At 41.8% G+C, this 24814-nt stretch overlaps 1 protein-coding gene across 3 annotated transcripts in view; it reads left to right on the plus strand.

Annotated features, from left to right (window-relative positions):
• The window catches only part of LOC134478816 (zinc finger protein 431-like), an 87682-nt gene that overhangs the window by 21708 nt on the left and 41160 nt on the right, over positions 1–24814 (plus strand). The window contains exon 1 of one of the 3 annotated variants that reach the window (XM_063276859.1): positions 1889–16027. The exons of 1 other annotated variant lie outside the window; for it this stretch is intronic. In XM_063276859.1, the coding sequence (XP_063132929.1) occupies positions 15950–16027 (78 nt within the window). In that variant the 5' untranslated portion in view covers positions 1889–15949. Of the gene's footprint in view, positions 1–1888; positions 16028–24814 lie in introns of those variants that run through there. One more of the 3 variants, XM_039096295.2, reaches the window with a different exon arrangement.

Genomic DNA, 24814 nt, shown 5'->3' on the forward strand with positions numbered 1-24814 from the left:
AAAAAAAAAAAAAGTAAAAAAACAAAACCCGAGAAAACAGCACAGTTCTGTTACTCTTGTGGTACCTGGCACCATTTTTTTTTTTTAAATTAGCTTCTCAATCATCATCTGGAAAGAAAACATTCTGAGCAACATCATTAAAAACAGCTCTGATAAAACACGGTCACTACTACGTATCATAAAGCAGGTACAAGCTATTTTACATCCACAGAGGTATGATACAGTACTGTCCTACATCTATAATACTAGAGGATACAATTTAAAAGGCATTATTTGAGACTTGATTCTACTTTTCCAGCAGAGGGCCCAAAGGATGGTGTGACACAGCTTTGTAAAGAAACATACTCTAGACAGGATTTCCTTTCACTAGTGGCACAGTTCTAAGGATTCATTCTCTCCATGAATGTCAGCTAAAACCGTTATTAAAAAAATGAAATATCCCTAGAACAAAACCGTATAACCACCGGATTCACATGAAGATGACCTAGTGGAGACAAGCTGGACCTCACCTTACCAACAAGCTATCAAATCTGTTATGTTTAAACAGTGAGACCTCCAAGGAAGGAGATGCCAAGTAGTGCTTCAAAGCTTCGGACCACAATCAAACACAGCATCCTTTTCAACAGAAGCAGAAGCTCATCTGAATATGCTCAAGGATGCTGACATCAACATTTAATCATCGCCTCACTCATCCAGGAAGAAGGGGAGATCAGTTACTACTGTACTTTATTGTGTTCAACCAAATCACCATGTTACAAAAATAGCAAGCTGCCATAATAAAAAATAAGGCTCCTCTATCCAGCACCAGATAGCATCATTTTACTTTCAAGCCTAGAAATTGCACACTTGTATATAAACCAACCGAAGATGAGGATTAAGAGTTCATCTTGGTGGATTTTTCCTTTGATGAATATGAAGTGTCCTTCCTTATCTTTTTTGATGACTTTTAATTGAAAATTGATTTTATTTGATATTAGAATGGCTACTCCAGCTTGCTTCTTCTGACCATTTGCTTGGAAAGTTGTTTTCCAGCCTTTCACTCTGAGGTAGTGTCTGTCTTTGTCTCTGAGGTGTGTTTCCTGTAGGCAGCAGAATGCAGGGTCCTCATTGCGTATCCAGTTTGTTAATCTATGTCTTTTTATTGGGGAGTTGAGGCCATTGATGTTGAGAGATATTAAGGAATAGTGATTATTGCTTCCTGTTATATTCATATTTGGATGTGAGGTTATGTTAGTGTGCTCTTCTTCTCTTTGTTTGTTGCCAAGACGATTAGTTTCTTGGTTTTTCTAGGGTGTAGCTTGCCTCCTTATGTTGGGCTTTACCCTTTATTATCCTTTGTAGTGCTGGATTTGTAGAAAGATATTGTGTAAATTTGGTTTTGTCATGGAATATCTTGGTTTCTCCATCTATGTTAATTGAGAGTTTTGCAGGATACAGTAACCTGGGCTGGCATTTGTGTTCTCTTAGGGTCTGTATGACATCTGTCCAGGATCTTCTGGCCTTCATAGTTTCTGGCGAAAAGTCTGGTGTGATTCTGATAGGTCTGCCTTTATATGTTACTTGACCTTTTTCCCTTACTGCTTTTAATATTCTTTCTTTATTTTGTGCGTTTGGTGTTTTGACAATTATGTGACGGGAGGTGTTTCTTTTCTGGTCCAATCTATTTGGAGTTCTGTAGGCTTCTTGTATGCCTATGGATATCTCTTTTTTTAGGTTAGGGAAGTTTTCTTCTATGATTTTGTTGAAGATATTTACTGGTCCTTTGAGCTGGGAGTCTTCACTCTCTTCTATACCTATTATCCTTAGGTTTGATCTTCTCATTGAGTCCTGGATTTCCTGTATGTTTTGGACCAGTAGCTTTTTCTGCTTTACATTATCTTTGACAGTTGAGTCAATGATTTCTATGGAATCTTCTGCTCCTGAGATTCTCTCTTCCATCTCTTGTATTCTGTTGGTGAAGCTTGTATCTACAGCTCCTTGTCTCTTCTTTTGGTTTTCTATATCCAGGGTTGTTTCCATGTGTCCTTTCTTGATTGCTTCTATTTCCATTTTTAATTCCTTCAACTGTTTGATTGTGTTTTCCTGGAATTCTTTCAGGGATTTTTGTGTCTCCTCTCTATGGGTTTCTACTTGTTTATTTATGTTTTCCTGGAATTCTTTCAGGCATTTTTGCGATTCCTCTCTGTAGGCTTCTACTTGTTCTGTAAGGGAGTTCTCCACGTCTTTCTTGAAGTCCTCCAGCATCATGATCAAATACGATTTTGAAACTAGATCTTGCTTTTCTGGTGTGTTTGGATATTCCATGTTTATTTTGGTGGGAGAATTGGGCTCTGATGATGCCATGTAGTCTTGGTTTCTGTTGCTTGGGTTCCTGCGCTTGCCTCTCGCCATCAGATTATCTCTAGTGTTACTTTGTTCTGCTATTTCTGACCGTGGCTAGACTGTCCTATAAGCCTGTGTGTCAGGAGTGCTGTAGACCTGTTTTCCTGTTTTCTTTCAGCCAGTTATGGGGACAGAGTGTTCTGCTTTCGGGCATGTAGTTTTTCCTCTCTACAGGTCTTCAGCTGTTCCTGTGGGCCTGTGTCTTGAGTTCACCAGGCAGGTTTATTGCAGGGGAAAAGTTGGTCCTACCTGCAGTTCCAAGGCTCAAGTTTGGTCGTGGGGTACTGCCTAAGTCCTCTCCGCTGTGGCAGCAACCGGGAAGATCTGCGCAGCTCTTTCCGCGTGCCTCCGTGCACCAGGGTTCCAGATGGTGTTTGGTGTTTTCCTCTGGCGTCTGGACGTGCGCAGAGTGCAGTCTCTTCTGGCCTCCCAGGCGCGCCCGCCTCTCTGAAGGTTCAGCTCTCTCTCCCACGGGATTTGGGTGCAGAGAACTGTTTATCTGGTCTGTTTCCTTCAGGTTCCGGCGGTGTCTCAGGCGCAGGGGTCCTACCGCTCCTGGGCCCTCCCCTACGGGAACCCAGAGGCCTTATACAGTTGCCTCTTGGGCCAGGGATGTGGGCAGGGGTGGGCAGTGTTGGTGGTCTCCTCCGCTCTGCAGCCTTAGGAGTGCCCACCTGACCAGGCGGTGAGGTCTCTCTCCCACGGGGTTTGGGAGCAGAGAGCTGCTGCTCTTCTTCTATGATTTTGTTGAAGATATTTACTGGTCCTTTGAGCTGGGAGTCTTCACTCTCTTCTATACCTATTATCCTTAGGTTTGATCTTCTCATTGAGTCCTGGATTTCCTGTATGTTTTGGACCAGTAGCTTTTTCTGCTTTACATTATCTTTGACAGTTGAGTCGATGATTTCTATGGAATCTTCTGCTCCTGAGATTCTCTCTTCTATCTCTTGTATTCTGTTGGTGATGCTTGTATCTACGGCTCCTTGTCTCTTCCTTTGGTTTTCTATATCCAGGGTTGTTTCCATGTGTTCTTTCTTGATTGCTTCTATTTCCATTTATAATTCCTTCAACTGTTTGATTGTGTTTTCCTGGAATTCTTTCAGGGATTTTTGTGATTCCTCTCTATAGGCTTCTACTTGTTTATTTATGTTTTCCTGTGTTTCTCTAAGGGAGTTCTTCATGTCTTTTTTGAAGTCCTCCAGCATCGTGATCAAATATGATTTTGAAACTAGATTGTTTTTCTGGTGTGTTTGGATATTCCGTGTTTGCTTTGGTGGGAGAATTGGGCTCAGATGATGCCATGTAGTCTTGGTTTCTGTTTCCTGGGTTCCTGCACTTGCCTCTCGCCATCAGATTATCTCTAGTGTTACTTTGTTCTGCTATTTCTGACAGTGGCTAGACTGTCCTAGAAGCCTGTGTGTCAGGAGTGCTGTAGACCTGTTTTCCTGTTTTCTTTCAGACAGTTATGGGAACAGAGTGTTCTGCTTTCGGGCATGTAGTTTTTCCTATCTACAGGTCTTCAGCTGTTCCTGTGGGCCTGTGTCTTGAATTGACCAGGCAGGTCGCTTGGAGCAGGATGGTTTGTCTTATCTGTGGTCCTGAGATTCAATTCTGCTCGTGGGGTGTTGCTTATGAGCTCTCAGCAGGGGCAGCAACCAGGAAGATCTGTGCTGCCCTTTCCGGGAGCTTCTGTGCACCAGAGTTCCAGATGGCGTTTGGTGTTTTCCTCTGGAGTCAGAGATGTGGGCAGAGTGTAGTCTCTTCTGGTTTCCCAGGCGTGTCTGCCTCTCTGAAGGTTCAGCTCTCCCTCCCAAGGGATTTGGGGCAGAGATCTGTTTATCCAGTTGGTCCCTTCAGGTTCCGGTGGTGTCTCAGATGCAGCGGACTTGCTGCTCTTGTGCCCTTATCCCCCTTACTTTCTTCTTGATTAAAGTTTCTAAATTCTTCAATTTAAGTGTAGTACCACAAGAGAGTTTTAAAATTACCTATTTGAGTCATGGAATGAAGTGTATTGCAGTAACAGGGAGAGGATTTGCATGTGGAGCATGGCCTCTGCTCTCAGACCAGAACAGTAGAAACAGTGTCCTGTGTACACTGGAGAGTGAAACAGGATAGGTAATAGCTAGGTCACAGACTCATTAATGTTTAAAGTACTCAGCTGCAGGCCTTGCCATTTTAAAGAAAGACCTGACTGACAAAGGCTTGGTGATTTTGTAATTTCCTACCAAGTGTTAATTCATACGTTTTAATGTAAAACACACAAGATTGGTGGGTGTACAATTTGGAGCGATTAGGTTGATGCAATGAATGTTGATTTTCCAATTAGGGTACTGTCCTATGTGGATATGTGCTGTCCTCATTGACATAGTTCAGTCAGTTCGATGTTTGAGACACAGACCACTCATTGGCTGCAGCTGTGTGTGTCATGTTATGGGACTCAGCGCCTAACAGTCTACATAGGGGAAAGATCAAAAGTAATTTAGTAATGCCACAGCCTCTGTCAGTGAATGCCTCTTCCTTTTCAAAGTTAATTTACCTTTGCATTTTTTCAATGACATTTATTTACCTCTAAAGACCATTCTTGACATGACTTTTTTTTTTTTTTTTTTTTTTTTTTGGAGCTGGGGACCGAACCCAGGGCCTTGCGCTTCCTAGGCAAGTGCTCTACCACTGAGCTAAATCCCCAACCCCTTGACATGACTTTTTATTTTCCATTTTTCTTAAATTTTTTATTATATATTTCTTTACTTACCTTTTGAAGGTTATTTCCCTTCCCCGTTTCCTGTCCATAATCCCCCATTCCCTCCCCTCCCCATCCCCCCATACATGTATTTCCCCTTATAAATCCCCGTATTGCCCTCCCCCCCATATTCCCCCGTACTGGGGTTCCAACCTTGATAAGACCAAGGATTTTCCCTTCCACTGGTGCCCCACCAAGGCTATTCTCTGCTACATATGCAGTTGGAGCCCTGGGTCAGTCCAGTAGTGGTTTAGTCCCTGGAAGCTCTGGTTGGTTGGCATTGTTGTTTTTATGGGGTTGCAAGCTCCTTCAACTCTTTCAATACTTCCTCTAATTCCTCCAAGGGGGCCCTATTCTCAGTTCGGTGGTTTGCTGCTAGCATTGACCTCTGTATTGGACATTCTCTGGATGTGTCTCTCAGGAGAGATCTATAGCCAGTCCCTTTCCACATGCATATTCTAGCTTCATCAATCTTATCTAGTTTGGTGGCTGCAAATATATGGGCCACAGGTGTGTCAGATTCTGAATGGCCATTACTTGAGTCACTGCTCTAATCTTTGCTTCCATATCACCTCCTATGAATATTTTCCCCATTTTAAAAAGGGATGGGAACATCTGCATTTTGGTCATCCTTCTCCTTGAGCTTACTGTGGTCTGTAGATTACATCTTGGGTAATTTGAGTTTTTGGCTAATATCCACTTACCAATGAGTATATACCAAGTGTGTTTTTGTGTGATTGAGTAACCTCAGTCAGGATGATATTTTCTAGTTCATTTCATTTGCCTATGCATTTCATGAAGTCATTGTTTTTGATAGCTGAAGTCATTGTGTAGATTTACCACACTTTTGAATCCATTCCTCTGTTGAAGGGCATCTAGGTTCTTTCTAGCTTCTGGCTATTATAAATAAGGCTGCTATGAACATAGTGGAGCATGTGTCTTTGTTATATGTTGGAGCATCTTTTGGGTATATGCCCAAGAGAGGTATAGCTGGGTCCTCAGGTAGTATAATGTCTGATATTCTCAGGAACCTCCAGACTGATTTCCAGAGTGGTTGTACCAGTTTGCAGTCCCACCAACAATGGAGGAGTATTTCTCTTTCTCAACATCCTCGCCAGCATCTGCTGTCGCCGGAGTTTTTTTATCTTAGCCATTCTGACTGGTGTGAGGTGCAATCCCAGGGTTGTTTTGATTTGCTTTTCCTTGATGACTAAGGATGTTGAACATTTCTTTAGGTGCTTTTTGGCCATTCGATAATCCTCAGCTAGGAATGTTTTGTTTAGCTCTGTACCCCTTTTTTAATAGGGCGATTTGGCTCTCTGGAGTCTAACTTATTGAGTTCTTTGTGTATTTTGGATATTAACCCTCTATCAGATGTAGGATTGGTAAAGATCTTTTCCCAATCTGTTGGTTGCTGTTTTCTCCTATTGACAGTGTCTTTTGCTTTACAAAAGCTTTGCAGTTTCATGAGGTCCCATTTGTCTATTCTTCATCTTAGAGCATAAGCCATTGGTGTTTTGTTCAGGAAAATTTCCCCAGTGCCCAAGTGTTCGAGACTCTTCCCCACTTTTTCTTCTATTAATTTGAGTGTATCTGGTTTGATGTGGAGGTCCTTGACCTACTTGGGCTTAAGCTTTGTACATGGTGATAAGAATAGATCAATTGGCATTCTTCTATATGTTGACCTCCAGTTGAAACAGCACCATTTATTGAAAATGCTATCTTCCTCTCTTCCATTCTATGAATTTAGCTCCTTTGTCAAATATCAAGTACCTATAGGTGTGTGGGTTCATTTCTGGGTCTTCAATCTGTTCCACTGATCTACCTGCCTGTCTCTGTACCAATACCATACAGTTTTTATGAGTATTGCTCTGTAATACTGCTTGAAGTCAGGGAAGGCGATTCCCCCAGAAGTTCTTTTATTGTTGAGTATAGTTTTCGCTATCCTGGGTTTTTTGTTATTCCAAATGAATTTGCACATTGCTCTTTCTATCTCTATAAAGAATTGAGTAGGAATATTGATGGGGATTGCATTGAATCTGTAGATTGCTTTTGGCAAAATGGCCATCTTTACTATATTAATCCTGCCAATTCATGAGCATGGAAGATCTTTCCATCTTCTTGGATCTTCTTCAATTTCTTTCTTCAGAGACTTGAAGTTCTTGCCATACAGATCTTTCACTTGCTTGGTTAAAGTCACACCAAGATATTTATGTTATTTGGAATAATAAAGGGTGTCATTTCCTTAATTTCTTTCTCAGCCTGTTTATCCTTTGAGTAGAGGATGGCTACTCATTTGTTTGAGTTAATTTTATACCCCGACCCTTTGCTGAAGTTGTTTATCAGGTTGAGTAATACTCTGGTAGAACTTTTGGAGTTACTTAAGTATACTATCGCATCATCTGCAAATAGTGATATTTTGATTTCTTCCCTTTTAATTGGTATCCCTTTGACCTCCTTTCACTGTCTGATTGCTCTGGCTAGGACTTCGAGAACTATATTGAATAAGTAGGGAGAGAGTGGGCAGCCTTGTCTAGTCCCTGATTTTAGTGGGATTGCTTCAAGTTTCTCTCCATTTAGTTTGATGTTAGCTACTGGTTTACTGTATATGGCTTTTACTATGTTTAGATAGTAAACATAAATTCCTTAAATTGCTGATCTTTCCAGGACTTTTGTCATGAAGGGGTGTTGAATTTTGACAAATGCTTTCTCAGCATCTAATGAAATGACCATGTCGTTCTTATCATTGAGTTTGTTTAAATAGTGGGTTACATTGATGGATTTTCGGATATTAAACCATCCCTGCATCCCTGGGATGAAGCCTACTTGATCATGATGGATGATTGTTCTGATATGTTCTTGGATTCGGTTTGCAAGAATTTTATTGAGTATTTTTGCGTCGATATTCATAAGGGAACTTGGTCTGAAGTTCTCTTTCTTTGTTGGGTCTTTGTGTGGTTTTGGTATAAGATTAACTGTGGCTTCATAGAAGGAATTTGGAATTGCTCCATCTCTTTCAATTTTGTGGAATAGTTTGGACAGTATTGGTATGAGGTGTTCTGTGAAGGTCTGATAGTATTCTGCACTGAACCCATCTGAACCCGGGCTCTTTTTGGTTGGGAGACTTTTAATAACTGCTTCTAATTCTTTTGGAGTTATGGGGTTGTTTAGATGATTTATTTGTTCCTGATTTAACTTTGGTACCTGGTATCTGTCTAGAAAATTGTCCATTTCCTCCAGATTTTCCAGTTTTGTTGAATATAGGCTTTTGTAGTAGGATCTGATGATTTTTTAAAATTTCTTCAGATTCTGTTGTTATCTCTCCCTTTTAATTTCTGATTTTCTTAATTTGGATACACTCTCTGTGACCTCTGGTTAATCTGCCTAAGTGTTTATCTATCTCGTTAATTTTCTTAAAGAACCAGCTCCTGCGTTTGCTGATTCATTGTATAGTCCTTTTCTTTCCTACTTGGTTGATTTCAGCTCTGAGTTTGATTATTTCCTGACTTCTACTCTTTTTGGGTTTATTTATTTCTTTTTGTTCTAGAGCTGTAAGGTGTGCTGTCAACCTGCTGGCATATGCTCTCTCCTGTTTCTTTTTACAGGCACTCAGAGCTATGAGTTTTCCTCTTAGTACCACTTTCATTGTGTCCTATAAGTTTGGGAATATTTTATCTTCATTTTCATTAAATTCTAAGAAGTTTTTAATTTCTTTCTTTATTTCTTCCTTGACCACGTTGTCATTGAGTAGAGCGTTGTTCAACTTCCATGTATATGTGGGCTTCCTGTCATTACTGTTGTTATTGAAGACCAGTCTTAGTGCGTGGTGATCTGAAAGGACGCTTGGGATTATTTCTATGTTCCTGTATCTGTTGAGGCCTGTTTTGTGACCGATTATATGGTCAATTTTGGAGAAGGTTCCATGAGGTGCTGAGAAGAAGGTATATCCTTTTGCTTTTAGGATGGAATGTTCTATAGATATCTGTTATATCCAATTGGTTCCTATCTTCTGTTAGTTTCTCTATGACTCTTTTTAATTTCTTTTTCCATGGTGTATCCAGTGATGAGAGTAGGATGTTGAAATCTCCTAGTATTATCCTTTGAGGTGCATTGTTTGCTTTGAGCTTTAGTAAGGTTCCTTTTTTGAATGTTGGTGCTCTTGCATTTGGAGCATAGATATTTAGGATTGAGAGTTCATCTTGGTGGATGTTTCCTGTGATGAATATAAAGTGTCCTTCCTTATCTTTTTTAATGAATCTTGGATGGCAACTTCAGCTTGTTTCTTCAGACCATTTGCTCTCAAAATTGTTTTCCAGCCATTTACTCTGAGGTAGTGTCTGTCTTTGTCTCTGAGGTGTGTTTCCTGCTTGCAGCAAAATACTGGGTCCTCTTTACGTATCCAGTCTGTTAGTCTATGTCTTTTTATTGGGGAATTGAGTCCATTGATTTTGAGAGTTATTAAGGAATAGTGATTGTCGCTTCCTTTTATTTTCATTGTTAAAGGTGGAATTATGTTTGTCTTTCTTTTGGTTTCATTGCAGGGAAATTATATTCTTGCTTTCTGTACAGTCTAGTTTCTCACCTTGTGTTGGAGTTTTCCATCTATTTTCCTTTGTAAGGCTGGATTTGTAGAAAGGTATTGCATAAATTTGGTTTTGTCATGGAATATCTTGGTTTCTCCATCTATGTTAATGGAAAATTTTGCTGGCTACAGTAACCTGTGTTGGCATTTGTGTTTTCTTACGGTCTGTATGACATCTCTCCAGGATCTTCTGGCTTTCTTAGTCTATGGTGAGAAGTCTGGTGTAATTGTTATAGGTCTGCCTTTATATGTCACTTGACCTTGTTTCCTTACTGCTTTTAAAATTCTTTCTTTGTTTTGTGCATTTGGAGGGCATTGGATCCCATTACAGATGGTTGTGAGCCACCATGTGGTTGCTGGGAATTGAACTCAGAACCTCCAGAAGAGCAGTCAGTGCTCTTAACCGCTGAGCCATCTCTCCAGCCCTACAAATTTTTTTCTTATTTCTATACTTAGGGTGTGGCATATGTATGTCAGACACCAGCAGTATATAAAATGTTAAACAAAATAAGGATCAATGATGCCACTTGAAGCTCAAAGCATCCTTGGGTTTTATCTCTAAAACTCACATAGTTGAAGTTGATAATAGATATCTGTGAGGTGTTTTCTCACTGCTACCTACACCCATGGCACAGGTGTATATTCACAAACACAGTTGAAACATTTTTACATGGAGGGATTACAAAGGAAAGAACCCAGTTTTTGAGAATATATGAAATGATTTGCCAGTTTAACTTATTGTCATAAAATATCAGTACATATTACCGAACATCAAAAGTATGAGGTTTCCTTTTTAAATCTTAGTTTATCATTCATCCATTCTTTGATTCAAATGTAAGACATAGGAAAACCTCAGTGTGTCTTCGAGGTACATAACTGTAAGCCCAGGAAATGGGCACGGTGGCAGTCCAGTCTCTGCGCTTTAGACCATGGTTGTGTACATAGAGAGTTCTTGGAGAGCCATCCTATAGAATGACATCTGTATCTAGATGAAAGAGCAAACCTCCTTTTACTGAAATTTCCTGAAACAATGTGCCTGGCTTCTGGACTCATTTGGCAGCATTGGGAGCCCACAGCAATGCCTGGGAGGTAGACCTCTGATGTAATTTATGCTTCCTGTAGGGAGAGAAAAGGAACATGTATGTATGAAGATTTGTTTGCTGAATAGGATTGTATTCTGATTCCTTGATGCCTGCAAAACTTACAGTTAGGAACTCTGAGTGGTGGTGACTCTCGGTGACATCAAGGCTGTCCTCAGGGGACGATGGACCTCAAACAGAAGTCACTCTCATAAATCTGTGGAAGTCAAGCCTTTAGAAAGAACCATGGAGTATGGATGAAATATTGGGGGTGGGGCTTTGGATGTAAAAGCCAGAGGAAGAAAAGGCCCTCCCGATTCTTCCTGTCTGATTGTTAACCTCTCTTTTTTCTTGGCACGTACACAGAGATGTCAGTGATAGCCCCCTGCATACCCAGCATGGCAGTCTCCAATTAGACCATAAAGTCTTTCAGTCCCACAAGGTCATACCTGTAACCTGCCCTCCTGGCAGGAAGTAGATATTCTAAAGATTCATTCATATCTCTCCCTTTGGTTATGCTGTAGTGTAACAGTGTACCCCATGAGCTTTGAATTTCCCTTGGAGTCTCTGGAAAATGACTGATTCCTCTAGGTATGAACTTCTCCGCATATCTTCCCATTTACTGAATACTTTTCAGAGGCAAGAAGAGCTAGAATTCTGTTAAGGACTTAGGAATAGGAGAAAATTTGCTGTTCCAAATGAGTCACGCGGAGTAAATATGTTAATCTTTTTCAACTGTTATAAAAAATGCCCCTTTTTTCCTTTTCCTTCATTTGTATTCTTTTATTTTAAAGAGTATTTTCACTCTAATCTCTGGCTGGCCTGGAACTCCTACTTGTTGTATGATCTCAAAGAACTTTGCCCACCTTGCCTACAGAATACCAGCATTATAGGTGAACATGTCACAGCTATATGAGTCAGTTCTTTCAATTGGCTTAATGGGGATGAGTGGCTGAGTCTATCTGGTTAGGGTAGCAAAGACACAGACTGTGTTCCTAAGTCTAGCAATAGATTTCTACCATGAAATGCAGCCCTCTTCCCTTCAGCTCCACTGTCTGTCTGTCTGTCTTTCTTTCTTTCTTTCTCTCTCTCTCTCTCTCTCTTTAAACATTTATTCATTTAATGAATGTGAGTGCACTCTAGCTGTCTTCAGACACACCAGAAGCGGGCATCAGATCCCATTACAGATGGTAGTGAGCCATCATGTCGTTGCTGGGAATTGAACTCAGGACCTCTGGAAGAGCAGTCAGTGCTCTTAACCACTGAGCCATCTCTCTGGCCCCTCCACTGTCTTTCTAATTAGGAGCAATATTGTTTTGCTTCATCATTTCTGTTATAAGTCAAAGGAAAAGGGCAGAGTTCTGTCCTTTTCTACAGATGGTGAAACCCAGACTCAGAATGCTCTGTCATTACTGAATAGATATATGGAACTGCTCATGTTGCTCATGCTGTGATTCTAATGACTCACTAAAGTGGAAGCCACCTAGCCAGACCTGGTGGCACAGGCCTGTAATCACCGTGCTTGAAAAGTGGAGACAGCCGTTTCAGGATTTCGAGGTCATCCAAGTGAAAATGATCAATGGGGTATGGTGCTAGTCCTAGAGAAACAAGTCAGAATGTGATTGGCTCAGGCCTTTAACCATAGACTTCCTTGCAGCTACAGAGGTTCAGGGTAATGACACCATTGTTAGCTGAGGTACTTACACTCCAATTTATCTATACTTGATAATGTTTCCTGTTTGAAACACCCTGGTTACTTCAGGGCCAGGCTACTGTAAGTGGGAAATTTTTCCTCAGACCGGTAGGAGCTCCCTAATGGCACATCCAATGCAAAGTGTTTATCCCTGAAATCATGTACACACCAAACAGCACCTCACAAAGCAGGTGTTATTCATTTATTTGTGCATACTTTTTCACACATGGTTAACAAGAAATTGGAAAGGAAGGATTTCAGGGTCCATAAGGAAGAGATAAGGGAGGCAAAAAAGTAATATGATATATTGAGATCAAGATGTATAAAAATAAAATTTAAATAAAAATGTGCTCAGATAGCACAGCAGTTTGATAAGGCACTGTTAGTGGGGCAGGAGGCCAATTCCCAAAACTCCGTGGTTACTATCTCTGTAAAGGATCTGCTTCCCCCTGCTGGTCCAAGCATATACTGTGCACAGGCACATGGGGGCAAAATACCCATACATATAAAAAAAAAATTCAAAAAGAATACCTTAAAACACTGGAATTCTCTGCAGTGAAGTCGTGGTCCTGAGAAAGAGAGCAGTCAGGGCTAGTCGAAATGTAATTCTTTATGTCCTGCATTGAGGCATCTATTGCCTTCCTCTGAACCAGCTTGCTGAGGAGGAAAAGCTAATTTACCTTGAGGTTAGAATAGCTCAGCACAGTTGTTCAGGTAAGAACAGTAACCATTGTAGTGTCATGTGAGTGTTCCTTGATGTATTCTGTATTTGTGTTCTGTGTCCTTTGTATATGGGAGAGTTGTGGCATTGAAACATCTTTTAAGTCTGTCTTTTTGATCAAAACATTAAGGACTAGTATGAGATAGTTTTGCTGTGTAAATCTCCAACTATCTCAGTGACTAAACTTGCAAGTTCCCGCCCCCAATTAAATTGTTCAAAGCATCACCTAGAACCCATACTTAAAAGAGACTTATGGATGACAGCATATGTGGAACTCAAAACCTGTCCTAGGCTGCCTCTTCTTTGGGCATCAGCCAGAGGGGAATGAGTGATCTCTCCCTGAGAAAGGATGTTAATTCTACACCAGCTGTGCATCCAGCCTTTTAGAACATTGTTTCTGAGACAAGCGTTTCCATGGCGAGTCACAGAGCCCTCATTCAACTATGTTATTTCCCACGTCAGTAACATTGCTGTCCTACTGATAACACCAGCTGAATCTTAAGTTAACATCTGTACTATCACTGTGTTTTAAAAGTTCACATTTGAGTCATATAATGAACTGTTTATTGCATCCAGAGGGAAAGGATTTGCATGAGGGGCATAGCCTCTGCATTCAGACCAGAATAGGAGGAAGTTTATTGGGTACACTACTGGGGGTGGGCACTATCAGCTACTGGAGTAGCCATTTAAAAAAAGGACCTGATCATGGCAGGGTGGTGATTTAGTAATTTTACAGAATGTATTAATTCCTGTTGGGTGAATGAAAACAGACTAGATCCGTGGGTGTAGGATTTGTGATGTCAGTGAAGCCCATGAGTATTCAAATTGCACTTAGGTTACTGTCCTGGGGAGATATGTGCAGTCAGCATTGACATAGAGAAGTCAGCTCAGAAATGTGAAACACAGGCCTTCATTGCCCGTAGTTGTTTGTGGCAAGTTCCAGGTCCCAGCAGCCAACGCTCCAGATAGAGACAAGGTCAAACGGTATTTGATAAATGCTTTTCCAGGAAAAGGGCTGCTCTTTTTCTAAGTCAGAATGCCTATGTGTTTTTCAATTCTATTTATGTTTGTAAAAAGTCCTCCACTGGTTCCCTTTAATGCAGCACTGCTCTGAACTCTTACTTGTTTGCATTCTGTGATGTGTCCCAGGCACAAGGATTTCTTTCCCCTTTTTACAAGTTCTGCTTAGGACAAGGTCTGCTGAAGCCCAGGCTGAGTCATGCTACGTAATAGAGAATTGCTTTGAAGCTTTAGTCCTGTCTCTAAGGCCACATGATGGGAGGACAGTCCTGCATCTCCTCTAGGCTTGGCTCTGAAGGTGAAAATTTTCCTGTATTGGCAATACTTGACATTAGCAATGAGTAGTGACGTCATCAATTTCCCTTGGTCGATAATCACCCTGACTGACCATTACTCTGGTCCACAGACCAGGCAATGAAGAATCTGGAAAGTGTATTGCCAGGGCGTTAAGTTTGGAATCGATGTGTGGGGGTGGGAGCATCGTCATAGAAGCAAGGGTAGGGGGCGGGGGTATAGGAGAAGGGGAAAAGGAGATAACATTTGAAATGTAAATACATAAAATATCTAAGAAAATAAATAAAGTAGAAACAAATGTAAAGAAAGAAGAATATGGACAAAGACCTGAACTTACTGTGAACTGTTGTTGACACTAATGCAGCTAGTTCAAATTACTCTAGTTACACGAGTTCAGTTCCCTAAAACCAAACAGATGGGCACTCTGAGGGATTGTTATTATTTGCAATATTCAAGATGGGAAATCTCTTCTTTAATCTGGAGGTATTGATTGACAAGAAAAAATTAGTCTAGGCCATAGCTTGTGGTGGGCGCTTCCATGTCTAAAGGATATTGAAGTTGGTAGTTCTTTCTCTTCTTCCCCTACACTGGCTAGAAAGATCATTTTATTTTTCTGGCATTAGCATCTCCTCTTTAATTCTGGCATATGGTAAAGACGAGCTGAGACACACAGCTACTGCTGTATTCTTCAAATTTCTTCCAATACAGTTTTTGTTTTACTAGTTGGACCACATTCTGCGAGCCATTCTTATATATCCACTCCATGCACACATAGACAGATCCACTGTATTAGTTCTGTTCATCTGGAAAACCTTTACTAACACAGATATGATGTTTCACCTTCCGACTGAGGAAGATGTGCTTCTAACTTTAGTGCTCCGTAGCTGTCGCCATCCATTCCCTGCTTTTCTCCCAGGGTTGTTTGCAGTCTCACATGTAGCAGCTGAATATTAGCTGCAATTTTCCCGACGTCAGCGTACAATCAGAGAAACAAACATCACGCTTTGTGTCCTAAACTCTCTCTTTAATTGTTACTATCCTTGGAACCTATACTTCAGTCTGCTCCAAGCTGAATATTGTAACTTGCAAGTTATCCCTCTTGATTGAGGAGCAGCAACAGCAGCAAGAGCAGGAGGAAGAATCTCCTGCTGAGTGCTGGAAGGCAGCAAGATAGGTTATTGGAAGACACACAAAAGAGATACTGAAATAAAAATCTTGCAGCTCTGAGAAGGGTAAGCTCCCTGACTAGAGTCCTGGGCCAGAAACGCTATGCTGTGTGCCTTCAGCAAACTCCAATCCTGCGGGAGGGGTTCATGTCACTCAAGATTCACTGGCCAATCAGGGCCTCCAGGCAGGCCCTTCACTAGTAGAAGAGGAGTGTACTTCCTGGTGCCCTGTTTCCAGCAGCCAATTTACCGGAGTTGCTTAGCGGGCTTGAATGATTGGCCTGATGTGTTTTGATGTCGGCTGCCTGGTGTCTTATGGACGTGCTGCCAATCTACTAAGTCGGGACATGGTGAGTAGGTGACCGCTGCCCAAAACCAGAAGGAGCGGGCGGGACTCGGTGTGGTGGGATGCAGGGGGCCAACCCTGGCTGTTCTTTCTTTTTGGTTTCTTTTAGGCAGCGGAGGGGAAGAATGTCCGCGGGGGCAAGACTTGGTCATGCGAGATATTTAGGGTTGCCGTTTTACCTATTTTAAGTCTAAGGCGCTTTGCAGCTGTAGCTGACTTTCCTGAGTTCCTCAGAGGCCAGACTGTAAACTGCAATCTCTGGTGTGTAGCCCCTCACCTTAAAACAGCAGGGGGTTAAGTAGCCTTTCTTCTATCTCCAGGGAACTGGGCTGCTTTAACTTCCAGCCTGGTAGTTGAAGTCACAGGGAGAAAAGTGACACACTTTGAAAGGTGACTTTAATGTTTATTTCCAAGTTTTTCTCAAACGTTGTCTACTAAAAGGGAATCGGGTAATTGAGTAAAGGATTGATTGCTAGATCCTTTCCCTCAAGTCCAGATGCACTCACTTGATAGGCTTGGGGGAAGTTTGGAGCAGTAAACTTCTATGAGCCAGGAGAAGAGAGACACCCTCAGAGAAGAAAGACTTTTATACAAGCAAATATGGATAAACTCACCCAAGTTCTATACAAAATCATATGTTTTGGGGAGGTTGGCTTCATCAATGCATATTGAATTTCCAACTGGAGGGTACCCCTTTGCAGCTGTGTCCAATCCACTTGCACAATTACTTCAGCTCAGTGGGTTTAGAAGAATGCCGTAAGTTCCAGCTGTGTGTTAAGTTACTTATCTAGCACCTAACATTCCACATAGGGTCCAGGTCAAAGCCATTCTCTCTGCCAGGGAATGGCCTTTACTTATTCAAAATTGGTATGGATATGTGGGGATTTTCTTATTATTAATAATGTTTTTCTTTTGAAAGAGTCAACGATTGATTTCACATTTTATATTTCATTTCTCATTAATTCGTTCATTTTTATTGGTTATTTGATTTATTTACATTTCAAATGTTATCCCTCTTTCTGGTTTCCCCTCTGCAAACCCCCTATGATATCCCTCTCGTGCGCCCCCACCAACTCCTGCCTCACCTCCCTAGCATTCCCCTAAGTTGGGGCAGAGTCTCCACAGGACCAAGGGCCTTCCCTGCTCCCATTGATGTCAGATAAGGCCATCCTCTGCTATGTGAACAGCTGGGGCCATGGATCCCTCCAGGTGTTCTCTTTGGTTGGTGGTTCATCCCTGGTAGCTCTAGGGGAATCTGGGTGGTAATAATGTTGTTCTTGCTATGGGGTTGCAAACCCCTTCAGCTTCTTCAGTCTTTCCCCTAAGTCCTCTCTGCTGTCCTAGTGCTCACTCAGTCCGATGGTTGGCTGTGCGCATCCACATCTGTATTGGTCAGGCTCTGGCCGAGCCCCTCAGGGAGCAGCCATAGCAGGTTCCTGTCAGCGCATGCTTCTTGGCATCAGCAATAGTGTCTGGGTTTGGTGTCTGCAGATAAGATGGATCAGCATGGGGGGGGGCAGTCTCTGGATGGCCTTTCCTTCAGTCTCTGCTCCATTCTCTGTCCCTGCATTTCCCTTAGACAGGAACAATCGTGTGTTAATATTTTTGAGATGTGTGTGTGGCCCCATCCCTCAACTGGGTCTGCATATGGTCTCTACAGGTTCTCTTTCCCCTTTGTTGGGTATTTCAGCCAATGCCATCCCAGTTGTGTGCTGGGAGCCTCTTGCTTTCCTAGCATCTAGGGCTTTCTAGTGGCTACTCCCAGTTCCTCATTCCCCACTGCTACATACTTCCCTTCCATTTCCTGACCCTCTGTACTTCTTCCTGTCTCTCCCCACAACTAATGCTCTCCCACCCCCACTGCCCGCCCAGCCTTTCCCTCTCCGTCTTTTTGCCTCCTGTAATTATTTTATTCCCTCTTCTAAGTAGGACTGAAGCATCCACATTGGTCTTCCTTCTTGCATTTCATATGGTCTGTGAGTTGTATTGTAGGTATTCTGAGCTTTTTGTCTAACCTCTAGTTATCAATGAGTACATACCATATTTATTATTTTGTTACTGGGTAACCTCACTCAGGAAGATATTTTCTAGTTCCATCCATTTGCCTGTGAGTTTCATGATGTCATTGTTTTTAATAGCTGAGTAGTACTCCATTGTGTAGATGTACCACATTTTCTGTATCCATTCCTCTGCTGAGGGACATCTGGGTTCTTTCCAGCTTCTGGTATTATCAATAAGGCTGCTATGAACATAGTGGAGCATGTACCTTTGTTATATGTTGGAACATCTTTTGGGTATATGCCCAGGAGTGATATACCTAGGTCTATAAGGACGACTATGTCCAATTTTCTGAAGAACAGTCAGAGTGATTTCCAGAGTGTTTGTACCATCTTCCAAACCCACCAGCAATTGAGGAATGTTTCTCTTCTCCACATCCTTACCAGCATGTGCTGTCACATGAGGTTTTGATCTTAGCCATTCTGAGTGGCGTGAGGTAGAATCTCATGGCCATTTTGATTTTCATTTCTCTGATGACTAAGAATGTTGAACATTTTTTTAAATGAAATTTTCCTCTCTCTTTTTAAAATTTTTAAAAAGATTTTACTATATATCAGTATACTGTAACTGTCTTCAGACACACCAGAAGAGGGCATCTGATCTTATTTCAGATGGTTTTGAGCCACCAGGTGGTTGCTGGAATTTGAACTTGGGACCTCTGGAAGAGCAGTCAGTGCTCTTAAGCACTGAGCCATGTCTCCAGCCCCAGTGTTTGGATTGTTAATACTTAAATGACTGATTTGGTTTGAGGCTCTCACAGTTTTCTCATATATTCTTGTCTCTGCCTCCTAATTTGCTCATTGTCAGCATTTCAGACCACATGATCATTTGATGGAGATGCAATTTAGGGGGTGTGTCTGAGCTATTCGATTTTCCTCATTTGAGAATTCTTTGTTTAGCTCTGTACCCCAAAAGGAAGTTGATAACATTGCTGTTGTGACAGTATTTAATATTAGGGATGAACAGTGCCTTTGTTGTGAAGTCAAAAGATAATTTCTAAGAAATGAAGGTCTGGTTCCTAGGACTTGTGAACACTGCATTCCACATTTTGGTTTGCCTGCTACATTTTACTAATTGTTTAGAAACTGATAGACAGGCGGTGATGGGAAGCACTCTTGAGAGAAAGATCAGTAGCCACTGACGGTAAGAAATAAACAGATTAGAGGGCAGTTTGAGGTATTTTTGTGGTGGCTGTGAAGTCTCTGTTCTTTGTAAATTTTTCACACATACAATCATAGGTAATAATGGTCAAGTTGACATTATGCCTGGCAGAGTCTCCTTAAGTGTTTGATGAAAGCTTGACTATATTTTGTGCTTTTGTTCATGGCTTTTTCTCTCCGTTCCCTCATTATGTCAGCAAGACTGCACACAGTCTTGATTATTGTATCTTTGTGTCTTACTGTGTCTGTGTGTTTTCTATTTCTTTATTATCCCATTGATAACTCTGTGTTCTATAAGATGGCACATACCCTGGGATCAGCTTCCCCATCATAAATTGTTGGAATGTTTCTAAAAATACATTTTCTAAAAGAATTATTTATTTTATGTGTACACTGTAGCTGTCTTCAGATAAACCAGTAGAGGGCATCACATCCCAACACAGATGGTAGTGAGCCACCCTGTGGTAGCTGGGAATTGAATTCAGTCTACCTGGAAAAGCAGTCAGTGCTCTTAACCACCGAACCATCTTACCAGTGCCAATTGTTTGATATTTTAATTTATAGTTTTTTTAAAATCTGAGTTGCTGACTCCATCCTGCCTGAGATTCAACCAGTGAGCTCTTTGGTCTTCTTGTCGCCATGTGCCTCCATTGCTGTCATGGACTCTAATCCTTTAGAAGTGCAAGTGCAATTCAATGCTTTCAATACTGATTCCTCTTGGCCATGACCTATTTTATGATATCAGTGAAAATTAACCATACAGTATGGTTGTGTGGATGATCGGAACACAGTAAATTTCCCCTTCCAACTACACAAACCAGTGAGGAATTTCTTCTACATTAGCTGTAGAGCAGTTAGCATCAGTGCAAATCCTTTAAGGGTTGGAGTGATCCCAAGATTGACAAGACTAGGCTGCCGTGACGATAATCCTGTTAAGAACATTCTCCTTTACTAATAATGAGACCAACGTCAAATGACTTCTCAGCTCTCTCTTCTGTAGAAGATTCCGATGCTAGGAATATTTGTTGAAAGGCGCTTGCTTAAACACAGACTGTTATCTAGTATACTTTTAATATGTGTTATACATTATAGTATGCTCATCAAATCAACGCCAGCTGGGGTTCTAAATCAGACCCTGTCTCAAACAAAGGAAATAATCAGAACTTTATTTGTGATAGGCTAGCATATTTCGGTTTTTCTTTCCTTTACTAATTAATCTTAATGGTAAAATTTGATTCCAAGGTAAATGTTACCTTTTTTTTTTTTGACTTGTTCTTCATGTACATTCTTGTGATTTCCACATCATACATGGTTTCCAGTGTTCCTGGTATGTTCTGTTAACTGGGTGATAGTGAACTAAGTTACTAACTGAAAAAAGATTCTACTTCTGTAAGCACATGCTATGTACTTAGGCCTTGAGCTTGAGTATAAAAGCCATTCCCTGCATTTTAATAAACTGATTTATTTCTTTTATGTATTCAGTTTACATTCTGCACACTGCCCTCCTCCCGCTTATACCCTCCCATAATTGTTCCCCTAGCTGCCTCTCCTTTTCTCCTCTGAGTCGATGGGCCACATTGCATTATGCAGATCTTCTATTTCATAGGACTAGTGTAACTACAGTATCTTGGTTTCATACTATGTTCAATGTTTTATTCAGATTCTTGATAGCCTGGTGTGTAGACCCAAAAATGGGCCAGTCAGACGCTCATCAATCATCTAAAATTGATTACCTTACTGTTCATTCTTAATATTAAGTATTGTCAAAGAAGGGAAGTTATCAACTTCCTTTTATTCTGTCCCTTTCTGGACTGTGACTTTACCACTTTCAAAGTTCCTGGAGTAGACATTGATATTAAGCTGTGATGAAAAGAGTACAAAATCTTTGATGTAAAGGATTTTCCAATGCCTGGGAAATAGTGAATCACACTGAGTAGAGTTTACCTCAGGGAGAGACTGCCTCCCTCAGGTAAGTAGCATGGTAACCAAGCATCTTAGAGATTAGGATGCTAGGATACACATGGTTGTTCACCCGGATAGTCAGAAAATATGGCTTCAGAAGGTAACACAGGAGACAGCCCTGATTAACCAACAGCCACTAGGCCCATCCCTAGATCACAGAGCAGCCCTTTAACAAGCAGCTTCATGGACCATTGCAGGGTCACAACCACCACTAAGGCCTGGTGTGCCATAAAGGACCGCTTTTCTTCTTGAGAAAAGCATAGATCTGCCAGGTGGGCAGGACATCAGGTGACACCATTTGAAAAGGAAAAACACTGTTGTGGCGAGGACTGGCCTTATTGAGCAAGACTTTCCATAAGGACTTCATGGATAGAGAATTATATAGCTCCTTCTCAAACTCAACTACATCTTAGAGCCTGTAAGGGCCTGGGGCCTAGGACCTGGGGCCTTTCCCTAAGGCCTTGAGGTATGTATTAAAAAAGCAGAGCTTCTTCTCTAAAACCAGGCATATGCTTTTGAGATCTGTTAATGGTCTGGGGCCAGTTTCTTTGGAGAGGGGTTGTCTCTGATGCTGAGATTCCAAAAATTGCTACCACATGGGCCTGAAGACATGAGTTCCAAAGTAGTGGAGGCATGGTCTTTAATGTTAATGAGATGGCCCTGTACTCAGTGAGCAACATTGTTTGATCAGATCCCTCCTTAATTTGTCCATTGTATGGTTGATTCTGCTGACTTCATGGAAGTCTCCCATTTCTTTCCATTTTCCTTGTAGGTAGTATAAATGCTGCTGTTCTTAAGAAGCTTCCTTAGCAGAAGCCTTAGCTCCTTGCTACCCCACCCCAGCTTTCATACTTTCTTTTTTTTTTGGTTCTTTTTTTCGGAGCTGGGGACCGAACCCAGGGCCTTGCGCTTCCTAGGCAAGCACTCTACCACTGAGCTAAATCCCCAACCCCGCTTTCGTACTTTCTATCTCCTACTTTTTCTATCTTTTGCATCCTCTGAAGCCTTCCCCTTAGTATTCTGTCCTTGAAGAATGGCCTGCTCTTTCAGAGTATTGGTGTAGTTAAGAAATGATTGGTGAAATATATTTGCTATGTAAATCTCCTAACTGCCAAGTGGCTAAAACAAGTAGTCACCACTCTATCCTTAAATTGTTCAGAATCAACCTTAGGGTGTCTGTGAATTGTTGTCTTTGTGCAGGTGAGGGTTAAATGAGTCCATTTTTGCTTTTGGGAAAGTGAGTCTTTTGTTTATTCTCTGGGGAGTATAGCCTTACCCTTGAGTGTGCCACTGCCCTTCCTCTTCTAAGCAATTTGGGCCCTATCTTCTGCTGTATATTCTAAATCAGCCCATCCTTTAGTCTAATCCCGGTTCCCAGCAGGTGTCTCTTGCTGGCCCAAAACTGGGATAGTCCCTTGCATAACCATTTCTGGAGCTACCTGTTCTGCCTGGTTATTGTCCAGTGCCACTGAGTCTCTTCCCATCTGATGTCTTGGGTAATGAATGCTCATAGTTGTTACCTTCATCATGACATCCAAGAGACCCAAGACTTTGGCTTTGAAAGACCCCCAGAGCAGGGAGACCCTCACTCAAGTCTCGGGATGATGCATCCCCCCAAGAAGTCACGTGAGACCGTCCTTGCTGTAATAAACATGAGGTTTATTGATAGGAACCAGTGCACTGGGGTCGAGACTCATATCCCATGCAGGGGCAGTGGGGTTCGACCCTGACATGCTGGGAGAAAGGGTATTTAAAGGGAGAAACCACAATCCAAGGGGGCAGGGGTAGTGTCATTGGAAAATCACAAGCTTCCTGTCAAGATTGCTTAACTTTTTGTTCCCTTTAGTTCCTAGGAGAAGCTTCCTGCTTCTCAAGGCTGTTTGTTCTTTTAAGATTTTAATCTAACTTAATGGTCAGCTAGTTCCTGGAAGAAGCTTCCTCTTATCTTTACTAGGTTGGGATCACCTATCTAAGGGCCTTATCTTAAACCCTTTTATCTGGATCCTGGGAGAGCAGGCTCAAGAAATGGGATCCTTTACTTACTTACAGGTAGAGGGCAGGGTCTGGAATTTGAGGTATTTAGGGCTTCTTAGGGGTGAGATTCCATTTTTAGACTTCTGACTTTTTGGCTGTATTTTTTATTCTTTGAACTTCTTTTTCTACCTTGGTATATAGCCCGGTGGACGGGAGCTGTGGCAAAGGCATCTGTGCTGATGTGCTGAGGGATAAAATGCTAAAGAATGGAAAGTTCCTGCCTATTTGAAGGCAGATTGCTTGGGTGGGATCTTGTGGTCTTTTCTGGATGTCTTGAGGCAAAGTCAGAAGTTGAAAAGAACCCAGATGTCTTCAACAGAGTAATGGATGCAGAAAATGTGGTACATTTACACAATTGAGTATAACTCAGTTATTAAAACTGAAAGACCCCCAGATTTTGGGGAGACTCTCGCTCCAGTCACGGGTTGGGGTACCCCCAGGAAACACGAGAAGCCAGTCTTGATGTAATCGGCAAGAGGCAGTTTTATTTACGAGATCTCGGGCTGACACATATCTCACACCGGAGATTGAGTCCAGCCCCGAGCCTCTCTAGGCCGGAGCTTATATAGGGAAAACCAGTAATTGGTTAGTACAAAGGGTGTACAGTTATTTTTTTTTCTGTGCGGAATTGTATTAACAAAGCATTCTAGCATCTTGGCAGCATTGGCAAGGTGTCTTATCTCGCTCAGCTTAGGGATGACTCCTATCGGGGAGTGAAGGAAGGGAAGGGAGGTAGCTCCAGGGGTAGCTCCAGATGGCCAGTGTCCTTGGAGCCCTATCTCAAATTCTTTTAGGCATAGTCAGACTTTGTTCAGGACTAACTTTTAGAAATTTTAACCCTTCAAAACAATGATTTCGTGAAATACTTAGGCAAATGAATGGAAGTAGAAAATATCATCCTGAGTGAGGTAAACCAACCACAAAGGAACATACATGGTATGCACAACTGATAAGTGGATATTAGCCCAAAAGCTCAGAATACCCAGAATACAATTCACTGACTATCTGAAGCTCAAGAAGGAGGAAGACCAAAGTGTGGATACTTCAGTCTTTCTTAGAAGGAGGAACAAAATACACACAGGAGGAAATAAGGAGACAAAGTGTGGAGCAGAGACTGAAGGAAAGGCCATCCAGAGACTGACCCACCTGGGGATCCATCCCATATACAGTCACCAGACTCAGACACTATTGCAGATGCCATGAAGTGCCTGCTGACGGAGCCTGATACAGCTTTCTCCTGAGAGGCTCGGCCATACCTTGACAAATATAGAGTTGGAGGCTCACACCCTGGGTCCGGGGTCCGCAATGGAGGAGTTAAAGAAAGATTTGGAGGAGCTGAAGGGGTTTGCATCCCCACAGGAAGAACAACAATATCAATGGAGCAGAGCTCCCAGGGACTAAACAACCAACAAAAGAGTACACATGGAGTGACCCTTCCCTTTAGCTACATATGTAGCAGAGAATGGCCTTGTTGGACATCAGTGGGAGGAGTGGCACTTGGGCCTGCGAAGGCTTGATGATTCAGTGTAGGGTAATAGCAGGAAGGCAGGTGAGAGTGGGTGGGTTTTTCAGAGCAC

Source organism: Rattus norvegicus, chromosome 17 (genome assembly GCF_036323735.1).
Source record: "Rattus norvegicus strain BN/NHsdMcwi chromosome 17, GRCr8, whole genome shotgun sequence".
NCBI classification, from domain to species: domain Eukaryota; kingdom Metazoa; phylum Chordata; class Mammalia; order Rodentia; family Muridae; genus Rattus; species Rattus norvegicus.